This window comes from Gigantopelta aegis, chromosome 4 (genome assembly GCF_016097555.1).
Source record: "Gigantopelta aegis isolate Gae_Host chromosome 4, Gae_host_genome, whole genome shotgun sequence".
NCBI classification, from domain to species: Eukaryota; Metazoa; Mollusca; class Gastropoda; order Neomphalida; family Peltospiridae; genus Gigantopelta; species Gigantopelta aegis.
This window is the reverse complement of record NC_054702.1, coordinates 113,931,028-113,949,985: the sequence shown is the minus strand read 5'-3', so window position 1 is coordinate 113,949,985 and position 18,958 is coordinate 113,931,028. Positions and strand designations below refer to the sequence as shown.

General features: G+C 36.0%; 1 protein-coding gene across 1 annotated transcript in view; it reads right to left on the bottom strand.

The window, feature by feature from the left end:
* LOC121371842 overlaps positions 1 to 18,958 on the bottom strand; it is a 72,328-nt gene that overhangs the window by 10,065 nt on the left and 43,305 nt on the right. The window contains 15 exon segments of the mRNA XM_041498042.1: positions 15 to 129; positions 582 to 691; positions 908 to 1,015; positions 1,240 to 1,309; positions 5,378 to 5,457; positions 5,794 to 5,851; positions 6,345 to 6,595; positions 6,900 to 7,041; positions 8,742 to 8,860; positions 9,654 to 9,772; positions 11,159 to 11,274; positions 13,557 to 14,023; positions 14,852 to 14,977; positions 15,298 to 16,278; positions 17,468 to 17,507. Of these exon segments, the coding sequence (XP_041353976.1) occupies positions 15 to 129; positions 582 to 691; positions 908 to 1,015; positions 1,240 to 1,309; positions 5,378 to 5,457; positions 5,794 to 5,851; positions 6,345 to 6,595; positions 6,900 to 7,041; positions 8,742 to 8,860; positions 9,654 to 9,772; positions 11,159 to 11,274; positions 13,557 to 14,023; positions 14,852 to 14,977; positions 15,298 to 16,278; positions 17,468 to 17,507 (2,902 nt within the window).

Sequence of the window (18,958 nt, the reverse complement as noted above, 5' to 3'; positions counted from 1 at the left end):
AAAGCATGAATTACCTTCTCGAACTTGAGCTTCATTGGTTTAGGAAACATGTTAGTAACCGCATCAGCAATCTCCTGGCCCACAACAAATGCCTCATCCTTACTGCGACCTTTCAGCAAGATAAACATGCTGAAACAAGATGGATGTTCACAGGTCATAAATAACGTCTTGAATTCTGTATCTAGAACACTTAATGCACATAACATTTTAAACAGGCGGTGAAAGATGACAAATGTATGCAGCATGTAACATCATCTCGTGGAGAGGCGTTTATATAGGCCTACCACCTATTTGCCGATCATTTCATTATTTCAATAAATATTGTTTAAAAAACCCATCAAAGTACATTGAACTGTCCCTTAAAGCTCTAGAAATATATTCAGCTATATACACTATATTTATTTGTAAAAACAAATTGTAGACATATTTATGTACTACAGTGTGAACTGAATTGTTTAGTAACATAATTTTATTTAAGAACGTCGTACCATCAGAAATAGTTTTTTTTGTGCATTATGTAGATATAATTTGTACAATTATTCTACTCACACACTTATTTATCCAGTGCTACAGAAACGTACCTGTCTGTATCTCCGTAAACGACCTTTGCCCTCCAGTGTGGAGTATCCTCAACCAGTTTGATTGACAGCTCCAGACTTTCTCTAGCTTTGCGTACTATGCTGTCACCAACCTGAGTCAAGAGAGAAATACAAGTTTTTAGATTTACAGTCATTAATCTTGACACTGTATTATTTTTACACACTATAACAACTTAGGTTTGTATTCTTTTTTATCTCACCATTTATTACTTTCTATATATCATAAGGTATTCACACAAGCATATTACCAACAATAAAATATATTCAACACAGTGCAATGTGTCACAGTAAAACACACCAGTACGTACTTCAATACAGGGCATGCGCCCGGAGAAGCTTGCTCCTGTGTAACCGTAGGTGACGTTTGCTATCAACTTCAGTCCAAGCTGTCGGGCATCCAGTAACCGGCTCAGAACCTGCAACAGATTCATAAACACTGTATATTCTAAATACAAACACCAAAAACAAAACTTAACTTTAATTTTTGCTTGTTAAAATACATACATTCAAGACCAAACACAACCTTAATTTTTAAAAACCTCAAAATAAGTATAGCAACAATAAATAGGAGAAACTATTTATTAAGAAATGTATTTATAAATAGTGTGAACGTTGGTACAGACATTTTTAAAACACATACCTTGTCTGCCTTGTTAGTCTTCAAGGATTTCTTAACCATTAGTCTCGTATTTAATATTTCTTCAACCATCCTGGCAAACACAAGAAAGCATTAAAAATACTCAATAACATTAATTGAGGGCCAGTAGATATGTTTTGGCACTTTTCTTTATATATAGTATAAAATACGGAAAACAAAACAAATCTGATTTTTAATTAATTTTGTTGAGTATACATGTATCTACTGATCTAATAAAACTCCAGTAAGAGAGATTCAATCAGTTAGTTAACAACCCAGGTATCTACTGATCTAATAGAACTCCAGTCAGAGAGATTCAATCAGTTATTTAAAAACCCATGTATCTACTGATCTAATAAAACTCCAGTAAGAGAGATTCAATCAGTTATTTAACAACCCAGGTATCTACTGATCTAATAGAACTCCAGTGAAAGAGATTCAATCGGTTATTGAACAACCCAGGTATCTACTGATCTAATACAACTCCAGTGAGAGAGATTCAATCGGATACTGAACAACCCAGGTATCTACTGATCTAATAAAACTCCAGTAAGAGAGATTCAATCAGTTAGTGAACAACCCATGTATATCAGTTATTGAACAACCCATGTATCTACTGATCTAATAAAACTCCAGTAAGAGAGATTCAATCAGCTATTGAACAACCCATGTATCTACTGATCTAATAGAACTCCAGTAAGAGAGATTCAATCAGTTATTTAACAACCCATGTATCTACTGATCTAATAAAACTCCAGTAAGAGAGATTCAATCAGTTATTGAACAACCCATGTATCTACTGATCTAATAAAACTCCAGAGAGATTCAATCGGATACTGAACAACCCATGTATCTACTGATCTAATAGAACTCCAGTCAGAGAGATTCAATCGGATACTGAACAACCCAGGTATCTACTGATCTAATAGAACTCCAGTAAGAGAGATTCAATCAGTTATTGAACAACCCAGGTATCTACTGATCTAATAGAACTCCTGTAAGAGAGATTCAATCAGTTACTGAACAACCCAGGTATCTACTGATCTAATAGAACTCCAGTGAGAGAGATTCAATCAGTTACTGAACAACCCATGTATCTACTGATCTAATAGAACTCCAGTGAGAGAGATTCAATCGGTTACTGAACAACCCATGTATCTACTGATCTAATAGAACTCCATTAAGAGAGATTCAATCGGTTACTGAACAACCCATGTATCTACTGATCTAATACAACTCCAGTGAGAGAGATTCAATCAGTTATTTAACAACCCAGGTATCTAATGATCTAATAGAACTCCAGTGAGAGAGATTCAATCAGTTATTTAACAACCCATGTATCTACTGATCTAATAGAACTCCAGTCAGAGAGATTCAATCAGTTATTTAACAACCCATGTATCTACTGATCTAATAGAACTCCAGTGAGAGAGATTCAATCAGTTATTGAACAACTCAGGTATCTACTGATCTAATAGAACTCCAGTAAGAGAGATTCAATCAGTTATTTAAAGGAAACATGACACGAGACCATATTATAGCTCATTTTAAAAGCAAAATGATATAAAAATAATATACAAATAACTTTATAACAATAAAATACGTGTAGTTAACTTAAAATGAAGAAATTACGCTAATCAGTATCAAAGTACAATTTATGCATATTTATTCGTGAGCGTTCGGAAAAAAAGGGAAGTGACGTCAGAGCCGCTGTACTCTTCCATTGTTGTTAACTGTTTATATATGGAGTAAGGGGCTTACGATCTTTTCAGTCCAACAGTGCCGTACTGCGCGGCCTTTGGGTGTAAAAATAAACAGTTTAAACAATCAGGATTGTCTTTTTATGGTTTTCCAAAGGATTGTATCCGAAGAAAGACGCGTGTATTTTATCGCAAAAGAAAAGATTGGACACCAACACCGCATAGTACTTTGGTGTCGGCCTATTTACAGCCCGGAGCCCGAATGTTACCCGGAGACAAAAACAGTACTCGGTTGCGAATGCTGAGGTGTACATTGTACATATTTGGCACAAAGATACACCTCAGCATGATGTATTTATATATGTTAAAACAAAAATGTAGAAAATTTTATTTATTTATTTGTTTTGAAAAAAAAAAAAAATTCATGTTAGGGCTGTAGGCCTACATAACAAAATCTGTATTCACCGTCCGAAGAAGGAAACCTCAATAAGTAATTAAATATGGCATATACAACCATGGGATTTGGCATGAGGATACATCTCAGTACGATGTATTTAAATATGTTTTTTTAAAAACGTGTAGAAAACAATAATAATTTTAAATAATGTTTTTAATCTTCAGGCAGAATACGTCACAAAAACGTTCCTCATCGCCCGAAGCCCCAAAGTAACACGAAGTTCAATACAAAATAAACCACTACTGTCGGTGTCGAAATAACTATTATGTTTCATCCACGGGCTGACTTGAGAATCGGAGTGTTGTTTTAGTTAATTGGTCCTAATTTCTTTCCGTGGCCTGCACATGTGATTCCTGATTGGCAGGTGTATATTGCAGGGTATCGACCAGGTAAGTGATTACCACAGTCTAGACATACGTACAAAATACGTGCCAGTTTTTTTAAGATCACAGGGTATTGTGGCGTAACCTGTCACGACTATAGTACAATGTTAATGGACATTATCAGCCGCCCTGCTTCATTACTGTAAATAATGCTGTAAAACCCTTGATTAAGTAGACTTTCCCATCTAAAATTACAAAACTGACCAATTACGTAGTACCAAAGAAAAGAAAATTATCACTTGGGTATCGTGAGTGGTCGTTTTTACTCTAACACACCCTACCACAGGCCTAATAATATGCTACTTTTTTTATGAGAGAAAAATACTATAACCCCATTTCGTTCTATTGATCCAAATAGAAATATATTTAGTTTAAAAGTTGATTATACTCTCAAGTCATTTATGTTGTTTTACAAGTCAGGTTAATGAAAGTGAAGCGCATTGTCGTAAATTAGAGCGTTTGTTTACACTGTGCATACAGATTTCATTATGTACAGCCCGAACATAAAAAATGCGATATTTTCTAAAACAATACAAACAAATTTTTGTCCTACATTTATATTTTTTACATATTTAAATACATCATATCGAGGTGTATCTTTATGCTAAATGTGAACAGTATACACCTCGGCATTAGCATCCGAGTTTTGGTTTTGTTTCCGGGTTACTTTCGGGCTTCCGTGCTGTAAATTGGTCGACCGGTCTGGTCTGGCACCATCGGTTTCTCCACTCTCCGACTCGCTATTGGTTTTTTCTTCAGTATCACTGTTGTAAGTAAATGTGTGTCTTTCTTCATTTACTAACAGCTCATATTGATATGGCAAAACGTTTTGCAAATGAACACTCATTGTTTTGGTAAGCTGTGCAAGTCTTAGATTCTTTATGAGTGGTACGGACTATTGCTTTTAAGTGTAAGGCCTCAGATTAAGCGACGCGTCTCTGACGTCACAGACCTCGTGATTGCCCTGCTCATTAAAGATCGGCAATTTCAGCTAAGAGCTCGTATCTGGGGGTTTTTTATGGAGATATTTTAAGTAATTAAATATATATTTTTTTTTTTTAGGTGATTCAATTTATAATTAATTGTACATGGTTGGTGCCAAATATAGGTTACGTGACATGTTTCCTTTAACAATCCAGGTATCTACTGATCTAATAGAACTCCAGTGAAAGAGATTCAATCAGTTATTGAACAACCCAGGTATCTACTGATCTAATAGAACTCCAGTAAGAGAGATTCAATCAGTTATTTAACAACCCAGGTATCTACTGATCTAATAGAACTCCAGTAAGAGAGATTCAATCAGTTATTGAACAACCCAGGTATCTACTGATCTAATAGAACTCCAGTAAGAGAGATTCAATCAGTTATTGAACAACCCAGGTATCTACTAAGTAAATATGCTAAATAAAAATGTTAGTAATATCGTAAATACACCAGACAAATCTAATACCATCACTTTACAAAGGTCAAAGGTACATAGTCATATAAAAGATTTCATTCAAGGCTGCATCCTCAATTGTTTCTATAAAATGTTACTTTCAGTTAATAAATGTTTGATTCTTTTTTCACTTAAAATGAAAATATATGTAACAACTTACTTGGGAAGAATGCCATGTCGGACATTTTGTTTCACAAACACAACACCATTTGGTGAAACCGTGACATCAGTTCCAAGTTTCTGAAAGATAAAAAGAAAATGCTAAGCTTTAACAGAGTGGACACTATTCTTCAAAACATAATTAATGAAATACTTGTTTGATTCTGTTTTCTTTAAAACTAATTTATAGATGTCACTTTAGTTTTTCTTTTTAAACTCATAAATCCATATTTAACTATTATTTGCCTTGATTCAAAATTTAGTTGAGCTCTGGATACAAATTCGAACTGTAACTTATGGAAATATGATGCTATAGTTTTATAGTAAAAGGTTAACTGTTGTCAAATTCTTAGCTGTTTTCACAGAAAATTAAATCTATTTGGTTGAACATGTTGGAAATAAACATAACATACAAACCTTGAGCAGGGAAGGTTTGATGTTTAGAGACGTACATCCAAATTCAAATGGCCCATCCCTGTAAGCAAGACAGCTAGTATTAATGACCAACACATCAGCTTCCAGGTTACATTATAGATCAAGTCATATCTTCTTCAAAACGAGTATGTGGAGAAGAATTAATTTTAAATACAACATAATATTCTAGCTATTAATATTTTATAGTCAGTCATAGAAAGTAGCTACAACATCAAGGTTGCTGATTCAAACAAAAATCAACTCTAATCGAAGTAATCTTAATGACAGTATTATGTGATTTTATCAAATAGAACTTTATATACACCACTAACAGCTGTAGATTGTACAGTACTAAGATTACTTGATACTAGCCCAGAACTATCAGGAACAGTCACAGCTATTTTTATACAACCACCTGCTACTAATCTTAAAGTACTTCAGGCAATATTTCTTCAAAACAGGAACTATTGACAGCCATTTGTAGTTGTTACTGTAATAACAATATCTGGTAGAGACTCACTGACATGAAGCAGAAATGAAAATCTCACACTTACTGTGCATTCGCGAGACATTCTAATCTCCCGAGACATGTAGAAAAGCAATAATTGTAAGCGATCATGATGGAGGGATAGAGAGACTGGAAGTCGAGGACGACGACAGGGTCCATGTAGAACTGAGATTTGGGTTCCAGAGTCAGCGGGATGCACTCCCCTGCCCTCATCCTGGCACGCTGCTGGACACTGGGCGACACGGGGATGAAGTTCATCGGTTTTGCCAGTCGCAGCATCATCGACTCTACTCGATACTGAATTACAATTAAATACCACACATATAGGGTCAGGTGGTTCAGGTGGTTTCACGTTTCGCAGCATCATCGATTCTACTCGATACTGAATTACAATTAAATACCACACATATAAACTACATACTGTGTTACTGGTGATGTGTTCAAAATAATTAACAACGTAGAATAGCGAAATTTGCTCATTTAATTACTGGTTCAATTATCAGTAACAAAATAAAGTAAATGTGTTCTTAAATTTGTTAGCTGCTCTGTCAATAGTGGCCTTTCTTTATTTATGTAAATATATTTTAAATTACAAAGTTACCTGGGATCCTCTTGAGAGAACATCGAAAAATTCAATTCCAAACACTCGAGCAAACTCACTCGTCTTTCCAACCAGGTCTAGCTGATCAATGATTTCAATGTTGGCTTTAACTCGTTTCAAGTAATACTCAACCACTCGCCATCTGTAATAAAGCATGTGTCAACATCAACAAACTAGTCACCTTAACTCGTGTCAGATAATACTCAACCACTCGCCATCTGTAATAAAGCACGAGTCAACATAAACAGACTAGTCACCTTAACTCGAGTCAGATAATACTCAACCACTCGCCATCTGTAATAAAGCACGAGTCAACATAAACAGACTAGTCACCTTAACTCGAGTCAGATAATACTCAACCACTCGCCATCTGTAATAAAGCACGAGTCAACATAAACAAACTAGTCACCTTAACTCGAGTCAGATAATACTCAACCACTCGCCATCTGTAATAAAACACGAGTCAACATAAACAAACTAGTCACCTTAACTCGAATCAGATAATACTCAACCACTCGCCATCTGTAATAAAGCACGAGTTAACATAAACAAACTAGTCACCTTAACTCGTTTCAAGTAATACTCAACCACTCGCCATCTGTAATAAAGCACGTGTCAACATAAACAAACTAGTCACCTTAACTCGAGTCAAGATAATACTCAACCACTCGCCATCTGTAATAAAGCACGAGTCAACATAAACAAACTAGTCACCTTAACTCGAGTCGGATAATACTCAATCACTTGCCATCTGTAATAAATCACGAGTCAACATAAACAAACTACTCAACCACTCGCCATCTGTAATAAAGCACGAGTCAACATAAACAAACTAGTCACCTTAACTCGAGTCAGATAATACTCAACCACTCGCCATCTGTAATAAAGCACGAGTCAACATAAACAAACTAGTCACCTTAACTCGTTTCAAGTAATACTCAACCACTCAACATCTGTAATAAAGCACGTGTCAACATCAACAAACTAGTCACCTTAACTCGTGTCAGATAATACTCAACCACTCGCCATCTGTAATAAAGCACGAGTCAACATAAACAAACTAGTCACCTTAACTCGTGTCAGATAATACTCAACCACTCGCCACCTGTAATAAAGCACGAGTCAACATAAACAAACTAGTCACCGTAACTCGAGTCAGATAATACTCAGATAATGCTCAACCACTTGACACATGTAATAAAGCACAAGTCAACATAAACAAACTAGTCACCTTAACTCGAATCAGATAATACTTAACCACTCGCCATCTGTAATAAAGCACGAGTCAACATAAACAAACTAGTCACCTTAAATCGAGTCAGATAATACTCAACCACTCGCCATCTGTAATAAAACACGAGTCAACATAAACAAACTAGTCACCTTAACTCGAGTCAGATAATACTCAACCACTCGCCATCTGTAATAAAGCACGAGTCAACATAAACAAACTAGTCACCTTAACTCGAGTCAGATAATACTCAACCACTCGCCATCTGTAATAAAGCACAAGTCAACATAAACAAACTAGACACATTATCAAAACAACTACCTATTTGTATTTAATTGTAATAAAATAGGTTTCTATCAATCAAAAGAACTATTCACAATATGAAATAAAACTAAATGTAGTAGTGACATAATAAATAAAAAGTCATTATTAATCATATGGTATATTTAGAACTCATAATTTGAGACATGAATATCATGTAAGTATAGAAAAATCATTTCATGTTATGTATAAAAAACTTCTTGTTAAACACGATGAAATTGTGCATCCATTTTTAAAGCAAAATTGATATAAAAAATGCATTTATCATATAGGGTGTGTATCTGTGATACCTGTTATGATGTAGCCGGTTGCCATACCACAATGACAGAGTGCGAAAGGAATAGGCTGGCAATCTCTGGTGAAGAACATGGAAGGCCACATTCTCAAAGCTGTAGATATTTAGAGTAACCTGAAAAATATCAAGTCCATTACTGTAACACAGTCATTTGGTAAGATGCGAAAATAACTCAAGGCTGTAGACATTGAGATCAACCTGAAAAATGTCCAGTCTAATAATATAACACTGTCTCTTGGTAAGATGCGATAATAACTCAAAGCTGTCGACATTGAGAGTAACCTTAAAAATGTCCAGTCTATTACTGTAACACTGTCACTTGGAAAGATGCGAGAATAATGACAGAAATGTATCACTATTAAAGGTCAATTAAAGTTTGTTTTGTTTAATGACAGCACTAGAGCACAATGTTGTCAAACATTTGGTAATTTTGACAGTCGTAGAGAGCAAACCTGCTACATTTTTCCATTAGTAGCAAAGGTTCTTTTACATGCATCATCCCATGTACAGGATAGCAGACATCATGGCCTTTGTTATACCAGTCGTGGTGTACTGGTTGGAATGAGAAATAGCCCGGTAAGACCACCGAGGGGCAATCAATCCTAGACCAACTGTACATCAGTCGGGTGCTTTACCACTGGGCTACATCCAGCCCCATCAATTAAAGATGAAATAACATAATTATATAAAAACTAAAAATACCATACAATCTTCACCTCTGACTTCTACAACAAAGGCCATTTTCTCAAGCCTAAATAAAGATAAACACCCAGATCACCTCAATTCAAGTTAACCTCACATATCTTAGCCGTTATCTGTTTATGTTCAACACTGACCTACATGAATATAAAGTTGTCTCTGTTATCATCATTTAGTTGTATTTTCTGTCATTATGAGAATAGCTCACCTCGTGTCTGAGAAGTCTCCACAAGTTGAGGACTATCCGCCCAGTGACGTGGATTTCAGACGATTGGGCTGCCCCCCAGTCATCATTGTGTTCCTGATAATGTTTGCTTTCTTTCGTGTCTGAAACAAATACAGGGAGTATTCAATAAGATTTACAATGTGAAAAGAAAGCAGAATAAATGAAGTTTCATCGCAAAATGCAATAAACGCCATATTAAAAACCATTCTGTGAACAACACTCAAGACACTGTTCACTTGTAGACAAACACAAGTTCAAATTCAGTTTTCAGCAAAACGTGATACGATTATCTTAGGATATATCACAGATTGCAGAGAAACTGGCGTAGTGTTTATGGTGGTTTGAATAAAACGTTTTTAAGATTGGGCGTGTATAGTGGTGTTTATCGCGTTTTGCGATGAAACTCTTCAAATACAATCGGTATACTTGTATTATTATTCATTTTGCTGAGAATGATGTTATGTTCCAGGATTCAACTAAAAATAAAAATAAAAATAAAAAACCAACCAAGAAGTGATTCTAAATTTTAAATCAAAAACAGTAAGTTGCAATGTTTATGTATTTTGAATTCTATATACAGTTGAATCCCATTGATTTGAACCCCGTTGATGCTCAAGAAAGTGTTTGACTCATCGAGTAGTTCGACCGAACCATTCAGTCAACATTGGACATTTCCGTAACATCAGTTAGAAAGTTGAATTAGATACAAATTGTGTAATACATGTAAGTGCACTTAAATAAAATAAATAAATGGCAAATTCTTAATCTGTATTTACATGAATTTATTTCTAAATTTATTTGAATATTTCCATAATAAAAAATGCAGCACTGTCTACTTTCCAGAAATGTAGTTGTGTTCAAAGTATGCTGAGGCCCGTTTGTGCACTAATTGTTTGATTGGTATCACGGTTCACCTAACAGTTACAATAACACTAGCTGTACTTGAAAGATCATTACCGATAGCCGTTTAATAAACAACATGACAAGTGTGGTAACGAAAGGATTACATGGCTATTGTTGCGATTCCCCAATTCATCTATGACTGCGTCATTAAATAAAACATTTCTTTATTTCTTTCTATAGTTGGTTCCGCCTAAGTAATTAATCCAAAGGTTGTAATAACCAAAAGCACAAGCACAGCAATTCTTAATCCGTTTTGATGGTTTACCATTTGATATTTGATGGATCACCAGTTCGAGAGAAATATAGCTATTAACACATATGGGACCGATAATTTAGTTCGAGAGAAGGCTTATAGTTGAAAATGGAAGTGTTCAACCCTTCAGCAGTTAATATAAAAATCTCGGAACTTTGTTTTTGGTTCGAGCATTGCGGTGTGTTCGACCCTTCCGAGGTCGAGCCAACAAGATTCTACTGTATACAGATTTTAATATTTATTACTAGAAAAAGGTCATACTAATTACTATACAGTATTTATCACACTGTTTATTCAGAAGCAAACTCATAATATAACTGTTTCTACTTACCAGGAATTCTGGATAACTTGGTGTAGAGGTTCACACCAAGGTGTGAAGACCTTTGAATGATATATCCCCATGACAACATCTGAATCTCATAGCCCACAAGTATGTCAGGATCCCACCTGAAAACAGTATTTATTTACCCGTAATACTCAACTGATAGAAGAAACATGTGAAAATAAGCAGGGATTTAGGTACTGGGAAAATATGCTTTACTTGCTAATGTCTCAATATGAAAATATTATACTGTACAAATATGATGTCCACATTTATGCGGTTTTCATATTTTCTTCTTGATGTAGTATATGCAGGGCTGTGGAATTGCACTCGCCCACTCACACGAAATGGTAAAAAAACATTCCGGGTGAATCAATATCAAAACCCACTAGCCTGTTGGGTGACTCACAATTTTGAGTAAAACTATGCTGACAAATGGTTTGTTTCATATATGGCAAATGAAAGTGGTCATAAGATTTGAGGAAAAATCTCGGGCTAGTGATATCTGCGGACTAGTGGATTATTTTTATTTACTATCCCTGTACAGGCTTGTATATGTTACCAGGTAATAAAGAGATACAATGTTGATTTATAATTATAAAGAAAATTGTCTTTTTGAATGCAAAATAAAGAAAACACATATAGTACTGATCCATACCGACTTTTTATACCTCATGCAGTAATTGCAGTGTACTTAATAGAAGAATTAAAGGAACACATGGTATCGCAGACCCAATTTACTTCACTGGCATTATGGATGAAGGTTTTACTCTTAGTTGCAGTCATTATTTGCTGTTAATATTTATGTCATCCCTCATTTTTTTCCCTGTCAATATATATATACTGAACAAAAAAAGAAAGTTCCAATTTGTACATATAGTATTTGTTGTGTTAAAAATTCATTGTGTAATAAAATTATATAGGTAGTATTAGCCTTGAGCTGTATTATCAGGATTCATGAATTTTATCGATTATTTTTGCATTGTTAATCGTCGACAACGTGAAATTCAATTTGCACGTGCATGCATGGTTCGACATGTCCCGTGTAGTATTCGGTCAATTTGTTTTACTTGTCTTACTGACTTGTTGTCAAGTGAACGAAAACGCTTCAAAATTTGTAAAAAAATTAATTTTTTTTACATTGTAGCATTTTTAGTATGCCAAGAATACCCAATAATTTACGCGAACGGGCGATTGGCATGCTTGATGCTGGCATGTCGACAGAAGACGTTGCAAGGCATGTTGGGAGTTCTAGTCGAGTGATATAAAATCTACGTGTAAGATTTCGAATGACAGGAAGCACCAACGACTTGCCACATCGTGGACGTCCGCGTGTTACAACGCGTGGTCAAGACTGCTATATCATGAACACGCATTTGCACAATCAATTCCAAACTGCCACTACTACTGCTGCTAACACACCTGGGCTTCATAATAACCGAATCAGTGGGCAAACTGTTCGTAATCGTCTGCGGGAGAACGGTTTACATGTACATCCTTACGTCGGATGCGTTTTAACGCAACGTCATCGTCTAAATCGTCTTAATTGGGCACGTGTACACACTCGTTGGATACAGCGACGCTGGAATACCGTTATTTTTTCGGATGAATCCAGATTTTCTTTACAACATGGTGATGGCAGGGTGCGCGTCTACCATAGGAGAAATGAACACTATGCTGATTGTTGTGTTCTTGAACGAGATCGTTTCGGGGGTGGGGGTTGTGTCCTGGTCTGGGCAGCCATAGCCCATGGTTATCGTTCACCACTAGTCGTCATTGATGGCAATTTAAATGCTCAACATTACCGCGATGACATTCTCCATCATCACGTCATTCCTCTGTTCCATAACAACGCCAACATCTCGATTTTTCAGCATGATAATGCCACCTCTCATACAGCTAGAGACACTGTAAATTTTCTTAGGACAAATAACATTGATTTCATTGATGACTGGCCCGCTAAAAGTCCTGATCTCAACCCCATCGAGCATGTTTGGGACAGTCTGGACAGACGATTGAGGCCTTGTCCCAACCCACCCGCTAACGTCAACGAACTTTGTCAAGCGCTCATTCAGGAATGGAACAATATTCCACAGGCAGAAATCAACACTTTAGTCAATTCTATGCGCCTGCGATGCACTGCAGTGGTCAATTCAAGAAGTGGTCATACCCGTTATTAAGTGGGTGGGGTTTTTTTTAACCCCTACCACACTTGGTCAACATTTCTCCCAGTTTCTGTTAACCTATGGCCATGATTTTTGCACCAAACGATGCATCATGGAACTCTCTTTAAACGCATATATAACAATTATTTCCCCAGTTTGTTTTCATCAAGTTATGTTCAAGCAAAGTTAGCAGAAGTTTCTTATTTTGTTCAGTATATATAAAGAAACTAGTGATTACTAACCGTGCTATAAGAGTAATAAATGAGTCAATGAGTTCTTCTTCAGACATCACGTAACACACATTCTTCTCAGACACTCCAGACTTCTGGAAAAGGGTGGGCATGTGTTTCTTTGATGTAGGAGAGGGCTGGTGAGATTTGGAGGGTGAAGCTGCCGATGATGATGAACTTGTTGATGGTAGGTGTGAGGAGGTTGACGGTTTTGGTGATGACATTGATGGTCTGAGACTAGAATTACCCCCAGTATCTGGTCCAGGATCACACTGACCAGGAAGAACTCTGACATCTTGCTGGGCGGAGGTCTTATCGACAATGATGAGTCCAGTGACCCAACGGTCTCCCTCACTGGGAGGCACATCGTTGAGGATGGAGTAGAACAAGACTTGGATGGAGTCGACCTCAGGGTCAGGTCGCAGGTCTCCCCGTGTCTCCACATGCAACTCCATGCTCAGCAAGGTTAAATACTGGTACTGAAAACAGAACAAAACAGACGCTTTATTAACTTCTTTTGACAGTGAATTAGCCTGCTATACACCAAATGGACACAGTTAGTGCCATCTGTTAGTTTCCAAATTAGCTTTTATGTTATTTTTTTTAATAACAATACAGTATACTGTAATTGCAGTTGGCCTCTAGAACTAGACAGGGTAGTAAGTAAAACATTTGATCCTTACATTATATAAAACACTGTTAAATGAATAAATATAAAAATTGAAAAAGATTAAAGTGTAAATTAAGTGTAGCAATAAGTACTGAACATAGTATTTATCATTACTTATACAATTTGTTTTTTGTCCATAAGGAAAGAAAGAAAGAAATGTTTTATTTAACGACGCACTCAACACGTTTTATTTATGGTTATATGGCGTCAGACATATGGTTAAGGACCACACAGATTTTGAGAGGAAACCCGCTGTCACCACAACATGGGCTACTCTTTTCCCATTAGCAGCAAGGGATCTTTTATTTGCGCTTCCCACAGGCAGGATAGCACAAACCATGGCCTTTGTTGAACCAGTTATGGATCACTGGTCGGTGCAAGTGGTTAACACCTACCCATTGAGCCTTGTGGAGCACTCACTCAGGGTTTGGAGTCGGTATCTGGATTCAAAATCCCATGCCTCGACTGGAATCCGAACCCAGTATCTACCAGCCTGTAGACCGATGGCCTAACCACGACGCCACAAAGGCTGGTTTGTCCATAAGGTGTTGTATGAATGAAGTTTTCTACAATGTAGTTACTGATCGGTGAATCATTTGAGTGCTACACAAACTACACTGTGTACAAGTTTTGTTACCTCATGTATAGCCTTTGCATTTTGCATGTTTTGCTGTGTGTACTTAAATCCACAAGTATTCTTTGGTGTTGGGCCATCAATTTGAGAAACATTACTTCCCTTCGATGTGGACGTCCTTAGAGGAGTCTGAAAGACATTAAATAAAAGCAATTATAGTCAGCTGTCTGTACTAAAACATGTAGCCTTATACACACTGAATGTGGCTTAAAACTGAATTGAAAGTTCTTAACTTCTGAATTGTATTATACATGTATAATAATAACAATATTCCTCATCATCAAAGTAATACCTTTACAAACAGATACATGTAATTACTGAAACATTATAAACAATTCTCTTTGCTAATCCGTTAACCTCAACAAGGTGACCAGGTGATTTCAGGACACATTAATCAGCAAAAAAAAACCCCAAACTTTATTTAAGTGTCAACAGTCAATAAGCCAAACCTTTAATTGAGCATCTCCAGCAGATTTCTGTAATGATGGTTGTCTGTTCACTGATGGCGCTGTTGGGGCTGGTTTCAGAGGTGTCGATGCTTCTCTAGATGTTGACTGTGGTGGATGGACAGTTTTTGGGAGAGTAAAGTCCTTCTCTTCAGGTGCTGCTTGTTCCTGTGTTCGATTATCACATTTTCTGTGTTTCGACTTCCTCTGACCAGAATCTATAGGACTGCAGGAAGGCTCGAACACGACACGTGAAGATTTATGTCTATGAGGTGTACTGTGCAGAACTGAGGATTCCATCGTGTCTGTCTGTTGATGCCTAGGAAGTAACGCATCATGACCTTCAGTCTGGTCCCACCGGGACTTTCCATTTCTATTTTTATCATTCGGTGACCATTCTTTCTTGACGTCTGTGCTGAGATTTCCAGAAGACAAAGTGCCCTTCATGTGAATAATCTGAACACATGGTCTATCAGTGTCCATGGCTGAGTCAGTTTGTTTTCCATCATATACACTGCTGTCTCTAACAACCTGGCTAGCAGGATGGTCTTGCCCACTGGTTGTATTAGCACTATTATCTACAAGAGTGCTGTCATCATAAACATCCATACTACTGTCTTGTTCAGACAGCTTCTGTTTTCTAGAGGTCTTTAATTTATCTACACACACATCCAGTGTTGTGTTTGAGTCACTTTCTGTCATAGTCCTATCACCTTCATTCTTAGTGACATGTTTAAGAACCAACTGCTTGCCATTTAACCATTTCTGTATCTGTTTCTTGCAGGGTGGAGGTCTGCATGGGGTAAGAACGCAGTGTTTATCTTCAGTTAATATATACTTAAAGTCAGGGTCTTTTTGTAGTTTCTCCCACAGAGGTTCAATATTAGTTTGAGAAGAAAATATTCTGGTTTTAGTTACAAATTGCTGTCTCCATGACAGCAAAGTTTCTGATGTGCTGGATCTGAAGTCTGGAAGATCCTTCACCTGAAACAGTTAAAACATTATTCTCAATCATCCACTAAGTTCAATGTGTTGGTACAGCATTCTGAGTTTTAGAAACAATTTGTTAACACAGGGATAAATGTGTTTGTATGTAGGACTGTTCCTGCTATTCCCTTCTGCTTAATTCTGAATTAATAAAAAGTGTTTAACACCACTCCAGTATATTAGTCGTTATTACAGAATCAGATAGGAAAACTAGTTTCACCCATTTGATTATAACATACGGTTAGCAGTAATGGATATACTGCATGCACTTTCCTACAGATAGGACAGTACATACCATGGCCTTTAATATACCAGTACCAACTGTATAAAAATTAAAAACCCAGCACCACCCATCATTGATAGAACCTGTGTTGTGGAATCCAAGTTAAAAGAAATGTCTTTGGTTATGTTTTGGACATACGTATCAGACCTATTTGTAGATTGCATTTGCATGTTTTTCACATTTACAAATATTTTGTGTGTGTCTTTGTGTGTTTTATTGGCCATGTCTGTAACTGTTACAATTATAGTGTTTGTGATTTATATATTTAACATGAAATTGCAGCCTGTAGTCTGATGGCTTAACCACTGCACCACCAAGGCCAGTTTTGCATTTGACAATGCGTTTTACATACCTGCTGAAATCTGTTTATGTTTTACATAGCTAACTGTTGTTTGACATACCAACTATTGGAATGTGTGTGTAAATAGCTAATGTTGCTTTACATATTTGTTTTACATAGCTAACTGTTGTTTGACATACCAACTATTGGAATGTGTGTGTAAATAGCTAATGTTGCTTTACATATTAACTATTGGAATGTGTGTCTAACATAGCTAATGTTGCTTTACATATTAACTATTGGAATGTGTGTGTAAATAGCTAATGTTGCTTTACATATTAACTATTGGAATAACATAGCCAGCTGTTGTTTTACATATTAACTGTTGGAATTTGTTTGTTAAATTACATAATTGTTGTTTTACATAGAACAGTTGGAATTTGTGTTTGTTTTACACAGCTAAATTTTGTTTTACATATTAACTGTTAGAATTTGTGTTTTACACAGCTAAATGTTTACATATTAAAAGTTGGAATTTGTTTGTGTTAAATTACATAGCTGTTGTTTTACATAGCTAACAGTTGGAATTTGTGTTTGTGTTTTACATAACTAACTGTTCTTACCAGCACTGACTGGAGCTTGGACTGTGGTCCACCCAGCAGTCTACAACACAACAAAACATGCAGCTGATTCCAGTAACCATAGTAACAAAACATGCCATACATAACACCTCTTAATGTCTTATAGTTTGTTTTCTCACCTCTCTAAAGCACAGTCAGTTGAGACTTGCATGTGTGTAAAACTAGGTCTGTCATAACAGTGTTTTTAAAACACGGCAACTATGATAACCATTTTAAAATTAAGACCAGAACAATATAATCCAGATATATTATTAAAATAATAAAGGACATTAAGATCTGTAATTAATAAAACTTCAAAATACACAAACAAAAACCCCTTAAATAATTGTATTTTCATATTAGTTGACAAATTCACTGACACTATGGCTCATAATAGAAGGACATTAATAGGCTTGAACAAATCCTAGTTGTATTTTTTCTGCAGTCTTTTTAATGTCTCCGTGCATATGCAGTGGAATTTTTGGTCTGAGACTAAGTTTTATATTTGGAACTCTAATTTACTCAAAATGGCAGTCAAATTCCATCACTTGTCATTTTGACATGGTCCTTGTTATTCGTAACAAAAATTATTATGGTTAATGTGGATAATAAAGAACTTATTACACTCGCATGTTAATCATACTGATTTTACAAAACTCAGGTCAGGATTCTTGTATTACACTCGCTCTCACTCGGGCAATAGAGGAATCTTGACACTCGTTTCATATAATCAGTATGACACATAAGCTTGTGTAATAATCTCTATATATGGTATGTTTTGAGGGCCCTAGAAGACAAATATGAGACATATACAAGATAAAGTTAATTTGTGTACAAGAGATATAATCAATAATTTGGACTAACACTCACAATAATATTAGCTAGTAATAAAGACAAGAAACACAGAACAAGGAAGAGACAACATTTCTCTGGCATGCCACACAAGCACACACAGATACAATTACATTGAAAACATGAATATAAGTTTAGAGGCTGTGTTCCAAACAGTTTCCTAATGTCGGGCACCATTTAAATGTAACAACCTTTATTGGTTGTTTACTAGCATGCTAATTGTTGATTGTTTTTTAATTTCAAACACACTGGGACGAGAACAGCTGAGACTGTTATGACCACAACGTTTAGAGGATTCATTATTATAGTGGAAATGTAAAAAGTAACATAGACCAATGGGTTTCAGGTTATTTCTGTGATTCAGTAATGTTCAATCAGTAAACTTATAAAAAGAATTTGTCACATGAACTGTATTTTGAAAGATTATGTTTGGTACTTTCCATTCAGTCATAACTGTTATTATTATTATTATTATTATTTTGGGTTTACATGGGTCACACTTGGTTAAAATTGACGTATGATGAGAACATGTGAAAATATACAGTTAATACCACAGTTGTAGTATCTTTAAACCAATGACATATGCTGAATAGGACAGATAGACAATGACTATGGAAAGTCCAGGGGCCTAATTCACAAAGT